Source organism: Nothoprocta perdicaria, unplaced genomic scaffold (genome assembly GCF_003342845.1).
Source record: "Nothoprocta perdicaria isolate Ctin4 unplaced genomic scaffold, notPer1 scaffold_96, whole genome shotgun sequence".
Lineage (NCBI taxonomy): Eukaryota > Metazoa > Chordata > Aves > Tinamiformes > Tinamidae > Nothoprocta > Nothoprocta perdicaria.
The window spans coordinates 667,734-693,335 of NW_020456265.1; the positions used below are offsets into that span (position 1 = coordinate 667,734).

The 25,602-nt window shown below is 41.5% G+C and overlaps 2 protein-coding genes across 5 annotated transcripts in view; one reads left to right on the forward strand and one right to left on the reverse strand.

The window, feature by feature from the left end:
• The window catches only part of HLCS (holocarboxylase synthetase), a 109,066-nt gene extending 98,243 nt beyond the window's left edge, over positions 1 to 10,823 (reverse strand). The window contains exons 1-4 of one of the 3 annotated variants that reach the window (XM_026053037.1): positions 10,572 to 10,691; positions 6,964 to 7,116; positions 4,287 to 4,449; positions 1,624 to 2,570 (exon numbers count right to left, since the gene is read on the reverse strand). In XM_026053037.1, coding sequence (XP_025908822.1) covers positions 1,624 to 2,570; positions 4,287 to 4,338 — 999 coding nt within the window. In that variant the 5' untranslated portion in view covers positions 4,339 to 4,449; positions 6,964 to 7,116; positions 10,572 to 10,691. Of the gene's footprint in view, positions 1 to 1,623; positions 2,571 to 4,286; positions 4,450 to 6,963; positions 7,117 to 10,571 lie in introns of all 3 variants that reach the window. The other 2 variants (XM_026053039.1, XM_026053038.1) reach the window with 2 other exon arrangements.
• A 7,801-nt stretch (positions 10,824 to 18,624) lies between these two features.
• Positions 18,625 to 21,710, forward strand: RIPPLY3 (ripply transcriptional repressor 3). 2 transcript variants are annotated; one of them, XM_026053054.1, is made up of 3 exons: positions 18,625 to 18,668; positions 20,161 to 20,228; positions 21,342 to 21,710. In XM_026053054.1, exons 1-3 carry the CDS (start codon positions 18,648 to 18,650, stop codon positions 21,490 to 21,492), a joined length of 240 nt encoding a protein of 79 aa, XP_025908839.1. In that variant the 5' UTR covers positions 18,625 to 18,647; the 3' UTR covers positions 21,493 to 21,710. The 2 variants fall into 2 exon arrangements, with proteins under 2 accessions (XP_025908839.1, XP_025908838.1); XM_026053053.1 differs by having other exon boundaries at positions 21,357 to 21,710.
• The last annotated feature ends 3,892 nt before the right edge of the window (positions 21,711 to 25,602 follow it).

Sequence of the window (25,602 nt, forward strand, 5' to 3'; positions counted from 1 at the left end):
ACACAAAACTATAAACATGTTACTCTGTATAATAGTTTTCAAAAAACTAGCAGGGTTAGTCTGATAAGCTGACAAGAGAGGAAAGCACTGGAGGAACTTAATGAATATTTCTAGCAATTACACAAAGCAGAAAAGCGAGTGCTCCCTGATAGGGAGGCAGTCAGAATTAAGCAGTCTGGGTTCTTGAAAAGGTTCCCTTGCAGGTACAGCACTAATAAAAACAGCTTCTGGAGTCTTTCCTAAAGTTTGTTCTCCATTATGTTCCTTGTCTAGCTATAAGCAGGTAAATAAACCTTGCTCTGCTTTTCTTCCTGTGTTGCTGAAGCAATGTAATAYAAGTGAGATAACAACAAAAAGCCACATTAAAGAGGAAGCCTTTACCTAGGCTCCCGCTGAGGCCAACTCAAAATGCACACTAGGAAATGATGATTTGGGATCATTCTTTCACTGTCCCCACACTTCCATTAGAGATGCTCTGAACTATACATTATTAAGTGCAAAATTTAGAGTTTAAAGCCTGAAGGAAGACTGAGGAAGTAACAAGCAAGAGTTTTAAGCAGAASAGACAAAAATGGAAAGTATGTATTAGTAACTGAAAACATACATRTCAACACTTAGAAAGTTAAATAAATGCAAGTGATAGAAGCAATCTAATTGCTTTAATTGGAGGAGGAAGCTGAAAAAATAGTTCCTTTTATTTACAGAACACCAATGCCATGAATTTAACATCTATTGAGAACTTAACTAAAACACTACTAAGGAAAACACCACTAAGTGATTTGGTTCATTCACAGCACTAGGATAAAAAGAAAACGTAAGAGACATCAACAATTCTTGCAAAAGAAATCCGACCCGCAGACCGAAATCAAGAGTAGCATTTCAGGACAGAGACTAACCTTTACAATATAATTATTTCTTCAAGCATCAAACTATACAACAGCTTTTCTACATATTATATGCAGCTAAGAAACGCTGGAACTTTCTCAGTCTCTATTCAGAGATTTCCAAAGGGCTGGCTTTGGCCGCCAATACTTAAGTATTTTAATATATACTTAAGAAATAAGTCTTCAGACTCATTTCAAGTTTCTTGTTTTATTTTACCTCATCTCCCAACTCTGTCTCAGTATAATCCATACTTAYATAAGGAAGATTTTTTTTTTTAAATGTTKCAAGTAAAAGCTTCCTCCTTGAGTTCACCAGCAATTCAGCTCCCRCTTCCCAGAGCACGGGAAAGCACAGCGGCATCACAGAACCACCCCGGGCAGGTAGAAGTGGAGAGCTCTGCTCTGCAGCTGCACCTTCACTGTTCACTCTGCTCTCTCTGCCTCGCCCTGTGCTGCAGCAGAACCCACAGCGACATGGTGGAGATGCAGARCTGGAGCAGCGAGGACACCCTCTCCCTCCCTTTCAGCTGCCTGAGGAAAGCAAAAACTGTCCTGCATTCAGATTCCCCGTATGTTCCTCATATTCCTTGTCTTCACCAAGACGTCAACCTTGGTTCATCCCCTGACAAGCGCCCCAAGAAGTTTGCAATCAGCACAAGTGACTTTTTTTTGTTTTGTTTCGAGTATATCACAACACAGAGTAGCCACAAGCAAATTAATACTTCCACACACACAGTACCTGGGAAAGAACAGCTTCTCCTCCATTGTCTCCATAAGGCAAGTGAATAATAACCAGATCTCTGTCAGCATTATTTAAGTGGCTCAAGGGCTTCACTTTGCTGATATTTTCCTTCATCGCTTCCTCAAAAATGCAGCCACTGATCAAAAAATCTAACTTAACTTCAGTGTTGTCCGGTTTAGAGACCACTAATTCACGAACAGTCTTCAGCTTGTCCTTTCTCTTTATCTGAATATCATCAAATGTAAACAAGGAAGAAAATCCTAAAATTTTTCCACCGTTGGATAAAAACTTGATAAACTGTTTATGACTTTCCTCAGAAATAGTCTCCTCTGTGGCAATGACCAACAGCACTGCATTATCAACCCAGGGATCTCTCAGAACTTGCTCYTCACGCAGATGGTAGATGGTGTAGCTGTCTCCATCAACACATTCTTCAAGGACTGATTTTACCTGCTCAAACTGCATTTTTGAACCTTCAGAGCCAACATAAATCAAGATGTTAGGGGGCTTTCCAGCAAGGTTTACTCTTTTTATTTTACTTGCTATGTATTCAACATTTTTATCTTCCGGTTTGCTGCTGCAATCATCAGGAAGCTCAGGAATGTTTTCTGCAGAGGCAAATCGGACTGACTCAATAGTACTGTTCTCAAGTTGCAAACATTCATGACAGCTGGAAAGATGCAAGTGATGATGTTCTCCAGGACCTATCTCTCTGTCAGAGAGACTACTGGACTCTTCCTCATGCTTGCTTGCTTGCTCTAGCTTGCATTTCTCCTCTTCTGACTGCGGATCACCTGGATTTGCAGCTATTTCTAATTCTGATTTAACAGCAGTTTCAGAAGTATCTGCAGAATCATGCATCTGTGCACTGCTTACGCTTTTCTCTTTTTCTGATGGGTCCACCTGCCCCAACTCCTTCAGAGTAGACTCCTGCAAATGGACAGCTGCAAGAATAAAGAATAACAAAAAAGGGTTATAAAAATACACCAAAAGAGAGATTATGATATTCATCATAGCAGCATGCAACTGGGCTTTTTAGGTTCATTTCAGAATAAGTGATCTATACTACTAAAATTCACTAATTTGACACATTAAAAACTACTACTCTAAGAATATAATACCTTTATACCCCTAACTCTTCTTTTTGTTCCAGAATTGTCTGACAGAGAACAACATCCAATTTTACTCAGTTTGCGGGAATATTTAAGCACAAATTTCATTGCGAGTACAGACATATTTGCATAAAAATAAAACAAAAATGTTATTGTATGCCATTCTGACTTAGCAAAATAGGAAAGTAAAGAGGCTATCTTACAAACGTGTCACTTCTAAATGTTTAATTTTGGTAATTTTGCCTGTGTCTCYTTGATTGAAAAGGGACAGAAAGCAAGGGAAGTACCTATGGAAAAAAAAAAATCTGACTTCTTAAGGAATGCAGGGTGGAAAACTCTATGATGCTRCTTTGAAAATAACTATTTTGAAGTAACCTTTAACAGTGATGATATTGGGTAAGATGGAAACACTGGCCAGTGTTTTTTGCATTACTAAAGGCATTAAAAAAAAAAAAAAAAATTTGGCACAAGTAAGAAAAGGGAGCAGAAAAATCTGAACTGTTCCCAGTCTGCACAAAAGCAGACATACCTTTCCATATCAAGACACATGAGCTAAGAATCYAAGGGACAAATAGCAATTGCTTTAAAAAAAATAAATGTGAAGATAATATGTTTCTGGGGAGCCCAAATGAGACAAGGTCAAAAATAATTACTGTTAGTGCAGAACCTCAGAGAGCAAGCCAATTAAGGACAAGGAAAGAAAAAAAACTAATCTTCAGAATAAATAGCTTTTTTTTTCCATCTGTTGATTTGAAATATCAAAGGCAGATGATTCAAAGTAGGCAACATYTGCTTTAATCCCTCTGCTCCCACAAGGCTGTCTGTATATTGTATATGCCTAATTTTTGTGGCTGATTTCTCAAAGAAATTCAATGAGAAGTGAGATTAATAAAAGAGTCAGCTAGCTCACAACATACTAGATCCAAGTTTCACTTTCCTCTCTTAAGAACATGTGAATTCCCTTGAAACCATATACTCTTCACCTCATTTAGAAGAGAAAATTGAGGCAAGATTTCTCATCTTCCAGGAAAATTTCTCAGCTACTAGCCTATGGACCCAGATCAGATGATCTAATGGACTTAACCTCAGCAACATACAGAGATAGTATTTTCTAACTTTGTCTTCATGTTCATACACTTYAATGCTAGCAAATAGTATCACAGTATCTTGGGTATTGAGGGATCTCATCTTACTAAGGTTAATTAAAGCAGCTGTTAAACATCAACCAAAAGAAAAAAAAAAAACAACATCTTTTGAATTTTATTTTCCTGCTATTTCTGATGTTGCATTTGTGACACGCTCCGTAAAGAGCAAGTCATTCAAGAAATGCTCTGACTTTTCAAGAATCTCCGCATTTGGCAGTTTCAAGTTTAAAAGACAGTAACACGACAGAGTGGTGATCTGCCTAGAATGACAATAGGAAGACAACACCTTACAAAAACAAAAGCACAGTTATGTGTGTAGATGTAAAGATTTTACGCACAACCCCAGAATAACCACRAAACAAAACACAGTCTGCCCTTAAAAACAATTTGCAAAGGTACTTACAAACTATCTTGTGTGGCACCATCCCGTTATCCATTTGCAGCCTGTCTTCCATGAATGCTATCCCAAGGTTACTGAAGTTATCGATGCTTGCTTCAGCAATTAATTTATAAGGCTCACCAGGTTTAAAGGCCAAAGGTGAACAATAATCTGACCACCTCACAACCTAAGAATAAAAAATACGTTTTTCAGACTGAAAAGTGTTGCCAAAAAAAAAAANAAAAAACAAATACAACAGTATTATGAAATTGCATGATGCACAAAAAAACAAATGCAAACTTACTTAGAGACAGAGAGAGGCAACACAGGAACATTAAGAAAGCAAAATATTCAAACTAGCAAAATTCAAAGACAAGAAATATTTTTTAAAGACTGCCATAAAATAAAAACGTTAAAAAGCACAGCTTGCTGTCCCTCCCTGACCCTGCTTGTGCAGGGAGGGTTGGACTAGATGATCTCCAGACATCCCTTCCAACCATCAGTCAATCTGCGATTCTGTTATTAGTGGTACAAAATGCTATACTGGCACAATTTCCTTTAAGATATTTTTCTATGATGCTTGATGTGTTTAAAATGACAGATACATTTAATGGTATTACTGAACAAAACATCTCAACTAGAAATAAAAATTTAAGTTGGAATCTCCTTTCCCACAAAAGTGTATCCTTCATGCCTACAAATGTCAATCTTCGAGACCAAATACAAGCAAAACAGTATTTCAGAACATCATTCAGGAATGAGTCACACAGCAAACAGTACCAGCTTCATTTCCATTCTGACCTGAAAGGAAGCAACAAAGCAACACCTAAACTGAATTGAAAGGGAAGAGGGCGTACAAACACTTCTTTCTCAGAAAATCAAGGCCATAAGGATTCAAAAAACATATACAAGATTGAATTAAAGCACTGTCATCCTCTCTAAGTAAAATCTTCATGCTTTTCTATTTCTAAGACATGGCTTTCAACATATATTATGGAAAGAATACTGATACAAACTGCAAATTACTGGAGTTTAAAAAAGTATACACTCATTAATTTAATCTGTCAGGAGCATTAACTAARAGGATCAAAGATACAAGTCACTTATCTAGAACAACAACGACAGTTCTCTGAGAAAGCAGAAAAAGATTAATTATCAAAGYGACACACTTGGGTTTTCCACCTTCCAAGAAGGTCTGTTAAACCCAAACTAAACACCACCACTGGCTTGAAGAACAAATAGCAAGTGTAATTATAAAAACCTCAACAASACAAAAGGAGTTTTGAATGGCAGCCATATTAATTAAAGACTACAGAACTGTCTGCAGATTCATAGCTGGAAAGTAGTACTTATTGTTTTATTCCCACAGCCCTTGTCTTCTATAGGATACAAAATGTTACTGTTCACCTGCAAAGGTGTTTTTAGAGCCAATGAAGCACCACTTGCTTTCATGACCTAAGAAAAACGTAGACTTCCTCACATACCATGTTCTAATATACAGAAAGACAGGGCAATTTTCATACAGTAACTCCAATACTTCAAAGTTATCATCACCAGACTACTTTCATGAAGCTCTGCTGTTTACTATTATGCATAAAATACAACACACTGATTAAATACAGTAAGGAAAACACCTATTTTGAGTATATGAAATGAGCGTGGGCTCACGGACATTCTACTTGTTCATAATTTATAAGAAAGTCAGCCAAAATTACCTTTCAATCTACCTCAATAAATAGATTTCAGAATATGATGCATGTAGTCTCAGACTTTTTATTTTACAGTATTTCCCCTGAACAAGTTCAAAGAAGCTTAGATTTCATACAACCTTAATAGCCACATGTGCTACCCAAGGCATRCTGGTGACCTACCAAGAAAACTGGCTCGGTACCTTCCAAGGCAACACCTACCCCTATTATTAGCAATCAAACTTATTTCAAAAAAAGATGAAAAGGGGAAACTATGCGGGCAGTATCTTGGCATTGGTCACAAGGTCAGCTGTATGCTTTAAATTAGAGGCTACGCTCCCAACTTTAACACAAGTGCCAGCTTCAAACTGGGGAAAGCCGTGACTGGAATTGAGGTTAAAATCATCCAAAATGTGCAATTCCAAACTTGTACTTATAAATCACGCTCAAAGAGAGTTTCGAAGAGAGGTTTCTATTTCAAATACAACTCTCCACAACAGCTGAATTGGAGCCTTGGAAAATACTTTGGAAAGCTTTGCATACATTTACTTTWTATATTCTTATTGAAGCATTTGCTTTAGCCACTAGACAGGACACTGGGCTAAAACAACTTCTGACTTAGATCTGACTTASAGAGGCAGCTCTCACACTCCGTTTTTCCTGTTCAGCACATCCAGTCATACATGCCTTTCCCAATGCCACAGTGGAATTCTGCTGTTTCAAGCCACAGCCAGAGAAGTGAACTGCTACTAACAGAAGACCTCAATAAAACACCTCTGACTTTATCTGAAGCATAATATAAAACCATTAGTCATAATAGTGATCAAGTTGGTTTTAACGATTACAATAGTCTTGACAGTATCATACAGCTTGCATTCTTATTCCTAATAGGAAATCCAAACATACATAAATTGTCTAGTCTTACAATTTTTAAGGCTTGAAGGAAGAAAGTTATCTACTAAATGACTTAGTGGTACTATCACCTCCTAAGCAAGAAAAACTGAGCTGCTTACCTCTTTTGAGCAGTCAGGTATTTTCTGCGAGTTATCTGTTTGAGCTGAAATGCTTTCTGTCACAAAAGCTATATGTTCTGCTTCAAGCAACTTATCAGGGTAAATAAAAGGAGAAATAAGTAGTAGACTCCACCTGTTTAAATCTTCAAGGGACTGAAAGTAACAAGGAAAAAAAAAGTAATTATATAGAAAGTCTGATTTAATAATTCATGTTTAGATCACTCCCAGCTTAACTTCAAACCCGATCCTTCATCCTTAAATGAAGAGTCTCTACTGCTTCACACTTCCCATGAAGGGAAAGGGGATAAAGGTCTGCACCATTAAGCAGGAACGTATCAAAAGTAAAGTGAAAAAACGGCAAGCCATGCTTCTCCAGCAACTCGTGTACCAGCTTCGCAGCAGAGCTGCACAACCACGTGGGCCTCTGAAAACCTCTGTGAGCTTCCATGGGCCACTCCAGCATTGGATTGTGTCACTAGCAGTATCTCCCATCCAGTCCAACCTTTCCCTCCCATTCACTGCAGCCTCCCTCTCACTACACAAACACCAGTGGTGCCCCTATTGCTTCTCTCTCTGCTCCTGGCAGCTGAAGGGCCCACTCTGCAACTTGGCAGGGACTAAGGAAGCAGGGACAGCACGAGTCCCTCAGACTGGCTGGCAGTTAGAAGGGGTTTTCAAGCCAGTCAGATTGAGGCCCTYTAAGAAACATACAGCCACAGGCTAAATAACAGACAGCTGATAAACCTGTCTGACAAAAGACCAATCACATCGTGCGCCACAAGTGATTTTACCTTACGTCAAGCGCTTTACGTTATACATGTCTCATTTTCAGGATATCTAATTTACCTGACTTGCAGAGTTGCAGGACTTTTTTTTTTCTCCAAAATCAATTAAGGCCAGTGGACACACACACAGCCTCAGCATTAATTTATAATCTTTATTAAATCTATATAAATCTAAGTTTGCCATTTAGGTTAGGCTATTCACTCAAGAAATCATTGGGTAAATTGTTTTCTTCTCTAAGTTATAAATCATTTCCTCTCTGGTTACTATCTAGGAGCAAGTAAAGCTCAACAGCTGGCATCAATGGACCAAGAAGGTTTAAATGGTCTTCTAAAAGAATTTCTAAATATAGAATCTGCTTCTATAACATATTACAGCATTTTTTTCTSTAGATAGTGCATAGAACTTATTCTTTTCTTGTCATAGTTTAAAAAGGGAAAACATTAAAAGAATTTTTTCATACTACTGCACTAGAAACATATCAAACCAACACAGGCTTTGTGCGCCTTCAAAAGTTTTCTGGGGAGAGAATTTCCCCCTAACACACAATGTGTGTGTATAGCAGTCCAAATCTAAATGGAAACAGCAAAATATTTTCTTGCTTATAGAAGCCAAATTTCAGGGGATGYAATTGTTGAATGCCTTACAGAGCACAGAGGCTGTGACTGAGCAAACAACCAGTTTCCACAGAAAGTCAACTAAACTGAACTTCTGAATTATCTTAAGCATGTGATTTGATGGAAGGTCAAAGAAATCCTTTCGAGGTCATCATTTATGACTTCCAGTATCTTAWGGGAGATATTGATCACAGTCCATGCTTTTACACCTACTTCAGAAGCAAAGTAGCTCAACTAACTTTCAAGGAGCTGGAAGCGAGATAACTTATCTATTTCTGTTCATARTATTTGTGTACTAAGTAGCAGGGAAGTTCTGCACTGATGCTGTCTCTAATACAGTCAGGATAGAATCATCATATTGTCATACTACTGAGGACCAAAGTTAGAAAAACAAAACGAAAAAAAAAAAAAGACTATAGCATACTTAAGTGAATATCTTTGCAAAATGTTTGGATAGATTAATTCAAATAAATAAATAAATACAGTACAATTTGATCAGCCAACACAGATATTCTTCACTATCATTACATGACTGAAATTTACTGTGATCCTAAGTACTAGGTTAAGGAATATAGAGAGTATATATATATATATATATATATACATATATATATAAAGTATATATATAAAGTATATATATAAAGATATACATATCCAATGGCACATATTTAGAAATGCAAACCACTACAGACATGCCTAACATCTGTGTAAAATTCCCAGAACAAGGCTTGCATCGTCCACAGGAACTTAGGAGATACAACCAGTAACATAAAGCATCTATTTTTAGGAGATAAAAACATTTTGAATGACAGCCCTGTTAGTCATATCATCTGACATGACTTTATGCCAAACTTTAAGCCACCTTACTGTTTCCTAAAAGGTTTCCCAATTCCCAGAAACATAACAGAAACATAAAAGGAGCTGAACAAATTTCAAAAACAAGCAGAAGTGGAGCAAAGGACAGCACTGCCCAGTTTCAGCATGATTTACAAAACACTCTGAACACATGGATGAAAATACGAATACATACACACACACACACACACACCCTCAAGGGCTGATTTTAGCTCATTTATATTCCATTCAAGTATCTAACTTTTTGGTTAGAGATTCTCATCTTTAAGAAGCATGAAATAATCCGATCCCTAGATAGCAAAACTGAAAGACTATTTTGTAAACTAATTCCATCAGTATTTGTAATTTGATTTTATCTGAAAAGGCCCTCTTTACCCATTCAACTGCTGCAAAGCTTTTCTGTTTTCTGAAAAGCCACCCTATACAGTCAACAGCGCGCTCCATGAATACATCTGTCATGCTCACTTAAGCCGAGCAGGAAACAGCTGAAATAATTCCCACAAACACACATGCACAAACACTTCCAAAYGGGACAGCTCAGGGTAACCCACCTGCACGCTCCAATCCTAGTGGTTAGTGAGTAGGCAAGTCCAATATTAATTTAAAATGTAGTTCAAAACATCTGGAGTGATTTGCAGGGGTGGAGCAAGAGGCAGGGGAGTCCCATTTCTGAATCTGAGCAGTTAAAGCTTTCAGTTTCGAGTATGGCATTTTTTCATGGCCGCGGACCACCACGGCCTCACGCCACCCTACAGTCTCACCATCCCCTTCCAAGAAAGCTGCTTTCAGATCGTGTTTTTCACTATTTTACCATCCCCTCGTGATAAAGTGTTTTTCAGCTCATGTCTCCCTCGATTAAAGTGGTGTTTTTCTACTGAGAGGAGTGTGCAATTCCCCGTACCTAAAAACTGCACTCGGACTCCATGACAGCTTCACCCAACTTTAAAATCTCTCAACACCAGAACTTGAATGCATAAGCACAGCCTACGTTTTTACGCAAAAACGCCTGATCTAAAAGCAGATTATCGGTCAGGAAATGCCATGATGCCAAGAAACGCCCAGGCGACGGCTCCTGCGGCCACAGCGGCGCTTTCGGAGCAGCGCTGCACTCGCACATGGCAACAGCCGCGCTCGGCCCGTGAGCCCACGGCCGCTCTCCGCAGTACCCAGGGGGAACCGCAGCTTTACAAACATCCCCGCAACACCAGGCAAAGCCTCCGAGCTCTCACCTGCGCCTTCTCCGCGCCCGACCCGACCCGCCCGCTGCGCAACCTTTCCCGCTCCCCCCGCAGCCTCGCTCGCCACTGCCGCTACCCTGCAACGCTTCCCCGCAACCGCCCCCACCGGCCGCACCTGCGTCTCGCCCGTGAAGAAGACTTTGTTCCCGACGCGCAGGCACACGCGCTCCTCGGGCAGCAGCGGCGCCCGCGACAGCCCCTGCGCGCGCGACTGCCGGGAAGACGGCGGCGCGGGCGGGCCAGCGCAGCAGCAGAAAGTGAAAGAGCAGCGGGAGCGGTGGAGGCGGCGCACGGTGCGGCGGATGAGCGCGGCCGAGCGGCGCCCCCAGCGCGCCCATAGGTAGAGATAGCAGAGCGTGATCAGCATGGCGCACGGCCCCGCCCCCGCCCGCCCGGCCGCTCAACGGCCGCCCAACGGCCGCCAACGGCCGCCGAGCGCGGACCCCGCCCCCCGGAGCCGGTCCCGCCCACGCCATTGGCCGCCTCCCTCCGCCCCGCCTCCCTCTGCGCCAAACAGAAAGGCGCTCCCCCGTTGGGCCGGGCGGCCGCCGCTCTCATTGGCTCGCCGTCTCCCCACCTCCCGCTCCGCCCATTTGAGACCTTCCCCGCCCACAGCGGCGCCCCCCGGAGGAGCCCGCGGGTAGCGGTCGGCGTGGGGAGAGGCGGTATCCGCGAGGCGCCGTTRTGGCCGCTCACTGCACGCGCCGCTCCTAGGCGAGCCCGTCTCGGGTGGAAACGCTCCATTGGGCAGTGAGGGAATGACACGACCACACTAGTAGCGTTTATGTGCCTAAAATGGCTTTTTTTYCCCCATGATGTAGGAAATAATTGTGGTTTGAACAACATGTAAAGTGAAAAAAAAAGTTAAAAAGGGGAGTTGGGGTTGGGGGATATGTTCTGTCATGTATTATGTGTGGCTGCAGAATCATGGAAGAGTTGGGGCTGGAAGGAACCTCTGGAGATCATCTAGTCCAACYGCCCTGCTCAAGCAGGGTCACTGAAAGCTCATTTTGCGAGGACTGTGTTGAGGCAGCTTTTGAGTATCTTCAAGGAAGGTTGACTCCACAACCTCTCCAGGCAGCCTGCTCCAGTTCTCAGGCACCCTCACCATCAAGAAGTTTTTCCGCAGGTTCAGATGGACCTTCCTGTGCTTGAGTTTGTGCCTGTTGTTTCTCATCCTGCCAACACTCTGCCCAATGCACCTCAGCTTACCCTGTGTGCCCTGGTGGCCAAGAAGGCCAACGGGATCCTGGGGTGCATTAAGAAGAGCGTCTCCAGCAGGTCGAGGGAGGTGGTCGTCCCCCTATACACAGCCCTGGTGAGGCCACATCTGGAGACTGTGTCCAGTTCTGGGCTCCCCAGTACAAGAGGGATGTGGAGCTGCTGGAGAGAGTCCAGCGCAGGGCTACGAGGATGATCAGGGGTCTGGAATATCTGCCCTATGAGCAAAGGCTGAGGGAGCTGGGCCTATTCAACCTTGAGAASAGAAGGCTGAGGGGGATCTACTGCCCTTATCACCCTTCTGTTTGAGAACTTTAGAATTTCGTCACTGATTTTGCATTTATAGGCCCCTAAGATGGATATTAGCCATATTTTTAAGACAAAGTGCTATAGCAGACAGTGAGATGCTTCACTGAAAATTATAAAGAAAATCTCTGACCAAGACAGGAATTGAACAACCTAGGACAACATAAATCAGTGAAGTATTTTCCCTCCCTTTGCCTCTCCTCAGATGGGGAGTTGTGCCTTATTTTCTCTTTTTTCCTCTCAACTGTTTCCCCTCCCTTTTCTCTGTTTTACTTTTAGAGAGGAAATGCGCTGTCATCAGCAGCTGATTCCTTTCCATTAACAAACCAGATATCTTGCAATTTCTTCCCACCTCCATTGTTAACCTCTTCCTTTTTTCCAAACCAGCAAATAGTGTAAAGACTATCAAGAAATATGACCCTATGATCTAAATTATCTAAAAATAATTCTCTGTTAACATCAACACATCTTCAGCATTATTCCTCGCTGATAATTAAAATCGCAGAGAATCAATGAACTCCCGATTTCAAAGGTTAACCCAGTTCTGACGGACAAGATTTTTGGGTGAGTGTGACAATTTAATGGTTTTAGTTTGGTTTGGTTTTACATTGGCAGATTATGGGGTCTGCCATTCAGCTAAAAGTACCTCACACCCATTAGTGTCTGCAGTGTATCTGCTGTAATACAGAGAACTGAATCCAGGTTTCTACCTAAGGAATTTGTTATCCTGTCAAATGCATCTGGCCTTACTGCTGTTGGTCATATAAAAGCATGTCCGGGAGATAAAGCAGTAAGAGCCCCAGTATTTCCTGCTTGTACTTACAGCATCTTCCTCAAAAACGATACATCACCACCTCTTAGCTCTGAATTGATCATCTCTTAGCTCTGAATTGATCATTTCTTAGAGAAGCAGTGGGTGTTCTCTTACTACAAACACGGTGATTACAACATCACTCTGAAGATCCTGTGCTGATTTTAGAATAGCCACCAGAGGGCAAAACAGGCTCGAACTAGTAGATTGGATTTCAGTTCCTTTGGCACAGTTGGGTTCACAGAATGAAAAACATTCATTGTTCTGTATCTGTATCTGTGTCTGTATCTGTACAGAGTGTAAGTATCTGTACTCTGTGTAGCCACAGCGTTCAGCTGTGTAATAAGAACTTAGATATCAATCTGATGCTAGCAGAGATTTAGTGGGTAAATGAAGAGAGAAAGTGAAAAGGGGGAGGAAAAGACAAAGAGGATTTAAGCTGGAAAAAGAAACTAACAGGAACAGTTGTGGCAGTCATTTCCAGAACAGGACATGACGGCACATTCTTTCTTATTATTGTGAAGCCAAGGCCTTGTTCATTCTTGGAAATTTATTAAAATGGGTTATCTGAAAAAACTGCAGCAGCTTCTTAAGTAGATCTCCAGCCCCAGCACGCTGGGCATTGGAGGTAAACATGGAACAAATCGGTACCATGCATTTTGGAGCGGKCATCAACATGAGAACAAAAACACGCAGAAACCCACTGCTGCTATGACAGACGTATATTGTTACTTCTTTAAATGTGCACCCACAGGAGAAGCCTCTCCAAAATGACAGGTATCTGTGACATGAATTTGATTTCCACAGCACATGGCTGAAATGGTGGGAAAGGCAAAGAGCTTAAACCATTCTCTCCTTCCATCTCAAGCTTACAAAATACTTAGCCTTGAGGTGCCACAATATCCTGTACGTGTGCAGCAGAGAGAGGAACAAAGTCTCTACTGCTCTGACCAGCCTCTTGGTGTGACTTTACCTTCTGCAGGAAACCAAGACACTTGCACGGGCACATCCGAAGAACAAACAACAAGCAAAGTCCCATTCCAAGGAAAGCTCTCGGCTCTGGCATCCACTTTCTCCATYGAGGACACTGCTGTTTGCCTAAGCTTTGGACAGTGCGGAACASACTGTGCGTATCCCACAGTGACAGCCAATGCAGCCACCTATAATTTGGCCCTTGTATTTTTGAGGCTTCCTTATCCAGAATAGATGAGAAAACTGAAGTCAAACCTTAGTCATGCATAGGTGAGAACRTAAAGCAGAACAACATATGGGCAAAAGTGGTCACTGTTTTTAAGGCAARTCTCTCAAGAGCGAAATGTTGGCGCGTTTTCCATTAGAACAATGGGAAGTTGCTAATGGTGCTGTAGATAACCTGTCCTAGTTGTGGTCCTAATGCACCTTAGGCTTAATCATGATAAATTCAGATTAACATGGATTTAAGTTGAAAAGCATTATTTTTTATTACTGTGARGACAAGACCTTGGAAAATTCCTAAAATAGGTATCCCAAAATAACTATGCCAGTCTTTTTTTGTTTTTCCTTCCCTTAAGAAAGGGTGGAAGGAAGCCTTGGAAAGAGACGGTGAGTAATCCTCACTCTCAGACTTCCCAGCATGTTTGGCTTTTTATCACAGAGAAAAGATTACAGGAATATGTTGCAAGCCGAGGAACAGAGGCTCGAGTTTGTTTAAAGGAACTTGGTAAGCCCTGAGGAAAGTGARTAGGGCCTGAATTTGGATTTCTGCCCGCAAGCTGGCTGAGCCCGTCTCCCCAGACCAGAGGCTTTCTCAGCGAGGCCGCCTGCAGTCTAGACACATTCGATTTCCTCAGGCTCTTTGAACAGTCGTGTAGGAAGACACCTGAAGAAGGCGCCTTGGGACAGGGAGCCACGGCCATGGGTAGCCTCAGGGCAGAGGAGTCTCTTTTTCTGCCTTCCGAGGAGGGATATGAAACAGGCCTTGCTTGGCTTGGTGTCATTTTTTCTCCTCCTCCTGCTCTCTGTGTGTCTTCAAAGCTTTTCCACCACATTTCTCTTTGAGAGCCTTTTAATGACTATAAATGCCTATGTCATGCTGTTTAGTGCCCGAAATTATTTAAAACTTAAAACTAATTTCTTTAGAGGCGTCTTGTCTCCTTCTTTGCACCAGTTTAGATAACGGCGTTCTTCTCTGATCATGCAAGTRCGCTAGGGCTCTTTCATGGCAAAACTACATTAAAAAAAAGGTTTCCCCCACAGATATACAAAACAAATGACACAAAATAAAGCCACTGCATTCAATTATAGCTTTATTAACGATTCGTATTTCCAATAATTTTGTAATTAATATGGTCTTGCAGAGTTTTATTGAAAGATAATGAGGAGATAGCTCTCATCTTCCTAAGAGCCACGCACTAGTAGTTTAGGCTCCATTCCTGCACTAATGCCCATGCTGGCACGTTCTGTGTGGGGCTSTAAGTCTTAGCTACACTCGCAGAAGGACCTGATTGCAATAACAGACATTGGTTATGTAAGGCACACTTCCCTTTCAACTGTCGAGTGAAATTAGACCTATATGAAACTCAGCTATTGTAATTATCTAGGTGTATTCAAGGCTGTAATTCAGCAAGATATTTAATCACAGTTTGGGTTACTTAAGAAGTTTGGGTTACTTAAGAAGTTTGCCTTTTTTTTCCTTAGGACCCATGCTGCCTATTTAATACATAGCTTATTTGAACATTATTCACCTTCCTCATTCATTCTTTCCTTTATATTCTAATTTTATACAGGACATGCATATATTGTCCCCTTTGAGGGACATTTATGTATTTACAGATATTACACAGTATCTGAATGTAGGGGGATTGGACAGGACAGTTTTCAGCTGCTGTTCTGTATTCCCAGCCCTTCCCAGAATAGCACTTAGTGGCTTTGGTCTTTAAATTTAAACCGTGGCTGTTTGTCAAAGCAAGGACAGATGTTTTGAAGAACAAGAGAAAAATAATGTAAAAATTTGACATCAACAAATCAGCTTTTAGAGTATTTTACTAAAGATTGCTCCAAATACCTGAGAGTTTCTGCAGTATTGTTTTTTTGGAAGTGYTAGGTAGCTAACACAACTGTGCAACTTGCATCCCTGTAAGAAAATCAAATCTGAGCTAAACTCCTCCCCAGGGTCTAGAAGAAAGATATTTGATTTTAATCAAAATCAGTGGAAGGCACAAAGGGAATCACATACGCAGAGAGCTATACAATGTATTCTAATAGAGAAGACATTTCATTTCCCAATTTCAGTAAATTTCCTTCTCAAAGATGCACTTTGGGAAAAAAAAAATGTATTCTCTCCAAAGAACGGGTCCAGTAGGCTTTATGTGGGAGTCGTGGCCCTTCTTGGTAGCTGGACACGTGCTGCCCCCAGCTGCCCCGGAGCTTTTGGAGCTGCTGCTCCTTGCAGAGGAGGAGCCTGATTCCCACCAAGAGCCCGCACTGTCCTGGCAGTCCCTCAGACTGCCTGTTCTGGTGGTTTCTTCAGCTCAGCAATCTAGAAAGAACACAGCTGAGACCAAACAATCAATGGCCATTCCCTGTTCAGTAAATAGAACTGTTTTTCTTTCTCCRGGAAGAAAGTTCCTGGGAGAAACCAATTACATTGGGGAGCTCAATCTGTTCCCTTTGAGGCCAGTGGGTAAACAATGCCAGTGGGGAGAAGATTCGTCATTAAGGTCTTATAAACCTCTCCCCTCTCTGCAGTGGTCAAGAAATAAGAGAAACAAGAGAACTGGAGCAATGAACCACATCGGTGGAAACCAGATAATGTCACCAAGCAGATAACAAATTGCTCTCGTACAGTGGAATAGGCTGCGAGCCATGCCTAGCACAMACGAGAGAATTAGGAAGGAAGCCTGGAAAAACTCTGTTTCAGTTTAATCTTTGTAGGTGTAAAGCTTTATTACTTGTCTTGAAATAGAAGATAGCTCAAAGCAGTGCCATTCGTAAGCACCTGGCTTTGCTACCTGATGTAATCTTCCCTGGCATGAGATTTTTCTCCCATCCTTCAACTAGGAATYAAAACCTATAGCCTTGAGGAAGGGACATTTCTTTAAATCCTCTTGTTTTCATCGATTTGGGGTATCTTTTTCTCTTTAAAAGCTAGAAAATGGAAAATATTTCTTGTAAAATTTCAAATTTTTCTTTTACATTTGAGTCTCTATTAAGCTTTTTTAGAATTTCTGCTCAGAAACCATATTCTTTCCATTACAATGATCAGAGATACCAAAAAAATGGCATTTCATATGGAGCCAGTTTTGCAAAGAGGCGACAGAAAGATAAAAGGTAGGGATTATTTTCAATGTGATCCGCTAAGGAAACTTAACAAGCAGCCTCCGTTTCTCCAGAACTACCATCCCCAGGACAGCACAACCACGTGAGCAAGATCCCTGTCTTTGAAACACCTGGAGGAGTCAAGGGAAAGCCCACCAAGGAGCTTCTCCCCCTTTCTCCTCCTGTTTGCTTTGGGTGGGGGGCGACCTGCACCTTCGGGCGCCGGGATGAAGGAGGAGCCGACGGGCCGAGGGGAGCACCCAGCCTCCCATAGACCATTGGCTCCATGGAGGGTGCCGCGGMCGATTCCCAGCTCCGAGTGAGCGCGGGCAAGGTCCATCCCTGCTCCGGAGGTGCCCGGCTGCGCTGGCCCCGGCCGCGAGAGCAGCGGCAGAGGTAAGGCAGGAGAGGAGCTCCTCGCCRGCCGCCCTTTCCATCCTCCGGCAGGGAAACCGTGGGCTGGAAACAACGGGACCCCCTTAAAAACAGGRATGTGGTTGGAGAAGACGGAGCTTGTCTGTAGCCATCAGCAAATATCCCTTTTTAGACAGTGATACCGCCTGCAGCGTCCTAACACGAGCAATAAAGAGTTGGTGCCCTGAGCGGGTGGTCCCTTGGAAGRCTGCTAGGAAGCTCGGGCTTTGGGTGCAATGTGAGTGTGAGGATTTAGACGTGGAAGGGACAATGAAAACTGATTTCTGCTTCAGAAAAAAACAAAGGCAAAATAYCTTTCTGAAAACATTTCACTTTAAACTGATACTTTAAACTAATAAATTTTAATTGTCAATGTTTTATCCTTGTCAGTCAAATTATCAGAACTTAATTTTCAGTCAGCTCCAGGGAATTATAACTAAATGTGCAGTAACTATATATATTTTTTTTAATTCTTTTTCCTTGTCCACCTGGAAGCACCACTCTGCTTTCCCTACTACATGGGCCTTTTACCCAGCCACAGAGAATAAAATTACTATTAAAAACAGCAAGTGYAATTCTAGGCCCCCTCCAAATAGTCTTACCAGAAGGCAGATGCTGCATCCACCACTATCTCTGCTCTCTTACCTGATTAGCTCAAATAACCCATGTTAATTTAAGACCAGAGTTGCTTAATCAATAATAATCAACCACATCATGACTATATACGATCTCCTCCTATTAGAAATGCTGTCAGGCAGGGAGGATTATTTATTACCTTTGTTTTGAAGATATGTCATGCAATGCTGCATAATAAAAAGATTTCAGTATTAATTAATCATTTGCAGCTATCATGCCTTGAACTGTGAAATCCCAAGGGGAGATATTACCATAGTGAAAAACGTTCAAGTGATTATCTACTTTGTCCAAACAGAGGGCAGATTAATTTTGCCATAGATATTGGATTTACCTAATCAAAATGTGTTGAAGGGAAAAAAAAAACCCACGTTATTTCAAAAGAATAGGGGAGAATGTTGTGTGGAAATCACTGCATGAATTACCTGTGCAAGTGTTACTCTATCTTGATCTTTCAGCAGCCCTGAAGCTCTATGCAGGCCCTGGATACACACAGCAAGAGTTGATGAAATGAGAGAAAGTCCAAGGACGGTGAGTCAAATTCTGGAGAAAATAATCTTGRTAGAAAATAGGGGCAGAAACTCTAACTGTTTGAACATAGCAAGTGAGGATTGGTTTTCTCTTCACTTGTTCTTTATTTGGTTGGTGGTCTTAAAAGTGTTTCAAATTACATTTTGTTCTATACGTGATAATGTTTAAAAGAATATCTCTAATTTTGTGTCAGATATAGAATTATTATCAGCTGTTAAAGAGCTACAGCAAGCATGTTCTTTTTAACATCAGTTTTGATTTGCTTAATTACAAAAATAGTAAGAATATCCACAGTTGGACATTTTCAGGCCGGCTGTGATATTGTGTATTGTGGGAGGAGATTTTGAGTGAAAATGACTTCAACTAAATATCTTTTGAAAATATATTAGTTAAAACAAGCATACCTTTCTATTACGATTCTATTGATTGTTTTTGGAAGGGATATTAGTATAGCTGAAACAGCTATGAAATCAAGAGAAGATTCAATCTAAAAAAATTGGTATCTCTGAAAAGTGCCTTTGAAACATCTAGTGATTATGAGTTTTACTTATTCGTGTAGGAAAGCTCAGAAGAAAAAAAAATACAGATTTAAGCACATTCAAATGCTCAATTTTAAGTATCTGCATAAGTTTTTGCCACTTCAGATCCATAGCGATGTCTTCAATTTTGCATCCAAAGGCTCGGCAGGCTAAACCAGCTCGCCTTAGTGCGAGCCTGTAGAGAAGGGAATTTCTGCTAATATTCCAATGTGTGCAATGCCCTTTCTCTCATTCCTGCTGCCTCCTGAAAACGGAGGCTGTAGCTGGACAGCTCAGTGGGAGAGCTGCATTCCCGGCAGCAAGCTTGGGGAAAACTCATGGAACCTCCTTCCTTCCTAGYGGCGTCCAAGCTTTGTCAGAGGCGCCTGTAAACTGGCCAAGGATAATCCCAGCCTCACGGGAAGAATTGCACGCCTAGAGTAAGGATTTCAGTGCAATGAGGCTYCTGAAATGAGGAAGTTGTGGTTTTAGACTGAAATTGCAGTTCTGTAGAAAACTACCTAACCGGCTCAAAAGTTTTAATTCACTTTTGGGCTTCTACCCATCTGTGTGGGGCAAACAGACCACCTATGAAATGTGCCACTTGCCTGCTAAGAGCCTGGCACTGTTTCAATCTAAGTATAAGTGGAAAAGCTAATTGCAACATTAACGTCTTTCCTGTCTGCCAGGAGCAAGGTATGTGTGCAGGTGCCAATACTTTGCAGGTCAGCAGACTTTCTAACCACTGRGAAATGAAGCAAAGAAAAAGGACAATATTCTCTACGTATTACAAGGTTTAAGGTTTAGTAATCTGCGTATAAAAAGAAAACATTACTTTTTTAATAATAAATAGTCTATAGCTGTTTCTTGATTTTGTGTGCAGCACATCAAAAAAAGGCCACACTACTTCAGAATTTTACAGTTATCTGTACMGGAACCTTCATTTATATTCTATTTTAAATGTCTCTTTGCAGTCAGAACAGGATGATCAACTAAGAAATTTTAGATCAAAAGGAGCCCTGGGTTTTCAGCATCCAGTGAGGTGAGATAAACCGTATTATTTGACACAGAAAAAAAATGGAACGTTCCCCCAAAGTCATATTCCTTTTGTGGAAATGTTTGTCTTTGCAGTATGTCTTTTTAGTAATGCTGTTCAGCTACTCAACGAACTCCACTGATATTTATCCACCCACGAAGATGCCTAAGTTAARCAGAAGCTGAAGCAACATGCTAATACTGAAAATATGAAAAAAAAATCTGAAAAGAAACTCAGCGTTATCCTGCCTGATCTAATTTATACTAACATTTATTAGTATGATGCTACRTCCCCATAGCCAAATAATTAACATTAGTGGCTCCTAATGGCTTGAGGTTGATCCATTTGCTCTTAAAGAGCATGTAGGTAAACTTTTCCCATGGTTGGGGAATTCATAAGAATTTTCACTCCCATTTGTTGAATTCTCTGGGGCTTAATGATCTACAAACMTCTCATGTAGATTTTCTGTTTAAGGAGGAGAACTGATGACATCACATAGGGCCATAGGGAGCCTCCTCTTCACAAGCCCCTGTTTTCGCGCGAGTTGCAGAAACTTAAACTTTGTGTGACCTTTCTCCCTCTGTCAAATTTAACTGAAGACTGGCCGAAGKGGAAACAAGCAAGACACATGAACACAAAAGCATATGTGTTTGTATACAAATAGCATGATCTCAAAAGTTTGCTTTAGTGGGAAAGCAGGTGAAAACCTGAAAAGTAAATGGAGACAGTAGGCTTAAAATTTCAATGCAAAASAATACAAATTTTGAAACAAGCTGCTCTCGGTGTACATTTCCTTCACCTGGAGGCAGAAAAAAAGCCTAATATCAACCTCCATGCAACAAGCAACCCAGCACTGTCTCAGTTGCTATCAGGAGGGCTTCCCAAATTCCAGGATGTTCTGCAGGCTTCCCRCAATTGGAAGCTTGGTGCTAAAAAATTCATCTCATTCAAGAAAGTGAGGTAACTGAAAATCACCAGTACCTCTTAGCAAATTTTAATGTAAGAGACAGCATCAAGGAGCTCCAGGACTACTAAAATAAATTTTAGTACTCACACTAGCTTGGTTGTGAAAGATTCACATAGGTTTACCTTTTCTTTTAAAACATATTTTCTTATTAGACTTTATTTGCCCAGGTCCAAATCCCTGAAGTTCCTTAGCAACATCGGAGAGCAGGTTCTGGCCAGTTTCCCTGTGCAAGCTACAATTCACTTCTACAACGATGACATCGACTCCGAGGAGGATGAAGAGGAGGTCGTTTCAGCCCAATAACCAACAGCAGTTAGCCTTGGACAAACACATGAACAGAAAAAGCAAGGGACAAAAAAGGATCTGTAATGCACGTGTGGACAAACATCTAACTGAATGAAGAAACGCATCAAAGAGTGTTGAAAACTGTTTATTATAAAGGTCTTGCCAAAAAGAATGAGTCAGTGCAACTGGAAACAAGGTGGAAATCCGTTTGCCTTCTTGAGAAACTTTTAAACCTCAAAGTTTAACAGAAGTATTTTAAGTTAAGTGACTCCCAGAATTCTCCTAAGAATATTACGAGCATCATATTTAGTGTCTTGCTTCTTTTACATACCAGYCCTGTTAAACTTGAAATGATTAAGTACAGGTACATGCTATAATGTACAACCTCGAATAACCTGATGGTTTTGAAACATCAAATTTCAAAAAATTAAAGCATTATTTGAAATGTTATGTTCAAATAATAATTTGAAATTATTTAAGCCTGTTTCTTATTAGCTCTGTGAGGCACACTTAYACTGACATCAATGCTAGATGCCAAATTCCAGAGTCCAGTATAATCCCCTGTTAAAACAAATTCTACGTGTCTTGGGATGTTATCTGTGGCCCTGTTACTGCCAGATTTTCCTCCTCTAATCAGAAAAGTGCCCTTTTTCTTAGTCAGAAATAAATATAAATTTTGATTAAAACTATGATTTAATGACCCATTAAAACATGCATTAAATTCTATGTTTGTTTTTGTCCTAACCAGAATATTCAAATCTTATTTCTACAGTTTAGTGTGCTTGAATCTATGATTTTAATATAACTGGCATACTGTTGGTTCCTAGCTAGTGTGGTTTAGATGTGTATCTTACTACCTTGAAATTCTCTTTAGAATGATGTTCAGGGTGACTTACGTTAGTTATTTTCATAAGCAACCTTATGGTTACATGTAGTTTAGACAAACTTATTCCAACACAGACAAATAGCCAAAACCTGTGTTTTTTTTCCCAGTGTAATTTATTTCATTCAGAGAACTGAAAAAAAATGTTATGTGCAACTGCAAAAATGTTATGTGCAAAAAAAAAAATGTTATGTGCAAAGCAAACTTCTTTTTGCATAATTTTATTTCCTTAGAGAGTGAACTAGTATTTGCATTTCTATGGCAGCATTTTTAAAGTAGTTCAATTAGCTTTTTGGCCACACCATGTTTCAGACTTATGATGCTTCCATTATCTTATTTYTTCTGGAGACGATTCAAAGACAGAATCTAAAATTCTTAATCTTACCCATACAACTTTTGGTAGTGTAGATAATGTGAGATGGTTGTAAGAGTCACTTGTGTCAGATCTTCTTCTTAGCACGATGCAGTTAGGCAAAGTGATAGTGTTCTAAATTGTAAATCTGGCAAATGAGGCTTTCAAATGAACCAACATATTAAAATGAAGATTAAAAAACCCAAACCCTCTATTTACAAACTCACAAACTCACCAGATCAGTATCTGGTAATTAAATTTACACAATAACAYGACATCCTGTAACACAGGAAATGAAAAGTTAGTTGACTCTGTAGGCCCTGGCATGACACATCTTCCCTTCACAATACTGGGAACTAACAGGCAGACACGTAACACGTCCCTTACTTCTCTCACCACGTATCTATACATTATATATATATTTAAGCTTCATCATACTTGATTTGTCGCACATCTAAATGGAAGAGCATCCAAGGTCACTTAACAGGTCCCGTAATAACATATCTCATACAACGGTCAGATTATTGTACCTCAARCCTCAACTTCTTCCTTACAAGAAGCTCTAGCAGGGCTTCTTCTCATCTTTAAAGACATGTTGGGCTGTAATTTTTCCCTGTGATTCAACAGAAACCACTGGGTCACTCTGGTTATTCCGGAACGGCTCAGGTCCCCAGCGAGGTTCCCTGCTCGTCCTCCAGCAGGTTCCTCCTTGCAGGCCCTCACCCTCCCGTCGAGGCTCTGCTGCCTCTTCCTTCCCCCTTCAGCGCGTGCCCCGCSGCTGTGCTGTGCTCGGCCTTTACAGGAGACCAGCAGGGCCACGTTCAGCAAGAGCTGCGGCCGCTGTCCTTGCGCGGGAGCAGCGAGGAACCGCTCTCCGTAGGTCCACAAGAAACCRACGGAGGCCGGTCCCAGCTGCAGGCTACACTGATCCTCCTGTATGAAGATGACGTTTCAACATAAAGGGATTAGTATCAACAGATGGGACTATTTGTCCTAAACCCTTGCATGACCATAGGTTATTGTGTTAATACACAATAAGTGTTGTGTTACACTTAAATATATATCGGGACCCCCCACCAGATCCTTAATCACTAAGGGGGTGGCTACAAATTAACTCATTACAGCATCTCTGTTAAATAACTGCAGACTTTCAGTTTTCGGTTCTGTTTTGTTACTTCATCTGTGGTTTGACCTTGGGAAGTCTTGAGTAACCTTTGAATCATCCATCATTTGCAGGAAAAAGACAACAAAGCACCTCCCCTTAACGAGTTCATCATGACCCTACGACTTCAAAGGCATGACCAGATTAAATTAAATGTTAGTTCAGGATCTCTGGTCCACAGAACTTCCGCTATTGTTCTACTGTAATGTTTCCAGCAAATACTACCTTAGCATTTCCATTTCATTTTATCTAAAATTACAACACTGAAAGACAATTTCCACTGGTACTGGCAGAATGCTAGAGAAGTAACTACACACAATATCAACAGTGTTTATGCTTCTGCTGTATTTATTCCTGTTAAAAATTAAAATGATTATATAAAATGGTCTTGAATTCTACTTCCAAGCACTGTTGCAATGACAAGCTCTTAAAGGATAAATRTATGGAATGGGAGCGTGTCTGTTGCATGATTTTGTTGCGTCCTTTTAAGCATTATCCACTAACTTTACTGAAATATTTATAAAGTAGATTACATCCCATATAACCATGTTTCCAAATTGGATTAATCTATCAGCTCCTTTTACTAACAGGCTGAAATTTAAGTTCATCATATACACTGAGAGCTCAGAGGGTGGTGATAAATGGGGCCGAGTCCAGTTGGAGGCCTGTGGCCAGTGGTGTCCCCCAGGGVTCAGTRCTGGGCCCAGTGCTGTTCAACTTGTTCATCAATGACCTGGACGAGGGCACGGAGTGCACCCTGAGCAAGTTTGCAGATGACACCAAGCTGGGTGGAGTGGCCGACACTCCGGAGGGCTGTGCTGCCATCCAGAGGGACCTGGACAGGCTGGAGAGTTGGGCAGAGAGGAACCTCATGAGGTTCAACAAGGACAAGTGCAAGGTCCTGCACCTGGGGAGGAATAACCCCAGGCACCAGGACAGATTAGGGGTCGACCTGCTGGAGAGCAGCCCCACGGAGAGGGACCTGGGAATCCTGGTTGACACCAAGTTAACCATGAGGCAGCAGTGTGCCCTCGTGGCCAAGAAGGCCAATGGGATCCTGGCTGCATCAGGAGGAGTGTTGCCAGCAGGTCAAGGGAGGTGATTCTGCCCCTCTGCTCAGCTCTGGTGAGGCCGCACCTGGAGTACTGTGTGCAGTTCTGGGCTCCCCAGTATAAGAGGGACGTGGAGCTTCTGGAGAGGGTCCAGCAGAAAGCAACAAAGATGATTAAGGGACCGGAGCATCTTTTGTATGAGGAGAGACTGAGTGAGTTGGGCCTGTTCAGCTTGGAGAAGAGAAGGCTGAGAACGGATCTGATTAGCATGTAAAAATATCTGAAGGGTAAATGTAGGGAGGAAGGGGTCAAACTCCTCTTAGTGCAGGASAAGGGGTAATGGTTGCAGGACACTGATAGGACAAGGGGCAAGTTGCAACACAGGCAGTTCCATCTCCATGTGAGGAGGAACTTCTTCACTGTGAGGATGCCAGAGCCCTGGCTGCCCAGGGGAGGCTGTGGAGTCTCCTTCTCTGGAGATCTTCCAAACCCGCCTGGATGCCGCCCTGTGCCCCGTGCTCTGGGTGTCCCTGCTGGAGCAGGGGGTTGGACTAGCTGATCTCTAGAGGTCCCTGCCAACTTCAACCCTTCTGTGATACTGCACAACATACAAACCAAACGTACTTTGGCAATCTTTCTTTAAGGACACTGGCAGAGCAGGACTAAATGTTTCCAAAAT

What these genes read in the sequence shown, in the direction of transcription:
- RIPPLY3 (XM_026053054.1), top strand. Translation starts at nt 18,648, where the DNA reads ATGAGAGAAAGTCCAAGGACG. An exon ending in TGAGAGAAAGTCCAAGGACG is followed by an intron (nt 18,669 to 20,160) that starts GTGAGTCAAATT and finishes GTCTCTTTGCAG; the next exon opens with TCAGAACAGGATGATCAACT. An exon ending in GGTTTTCAGCATCCAGTGAG is followed by an intron (nt 20,229 to 21,341) that starts GTGAGATAAACC and finishes TTTTCTTATTAG; the next exon opens with ACTTTATTTGCCCAGGTCCA.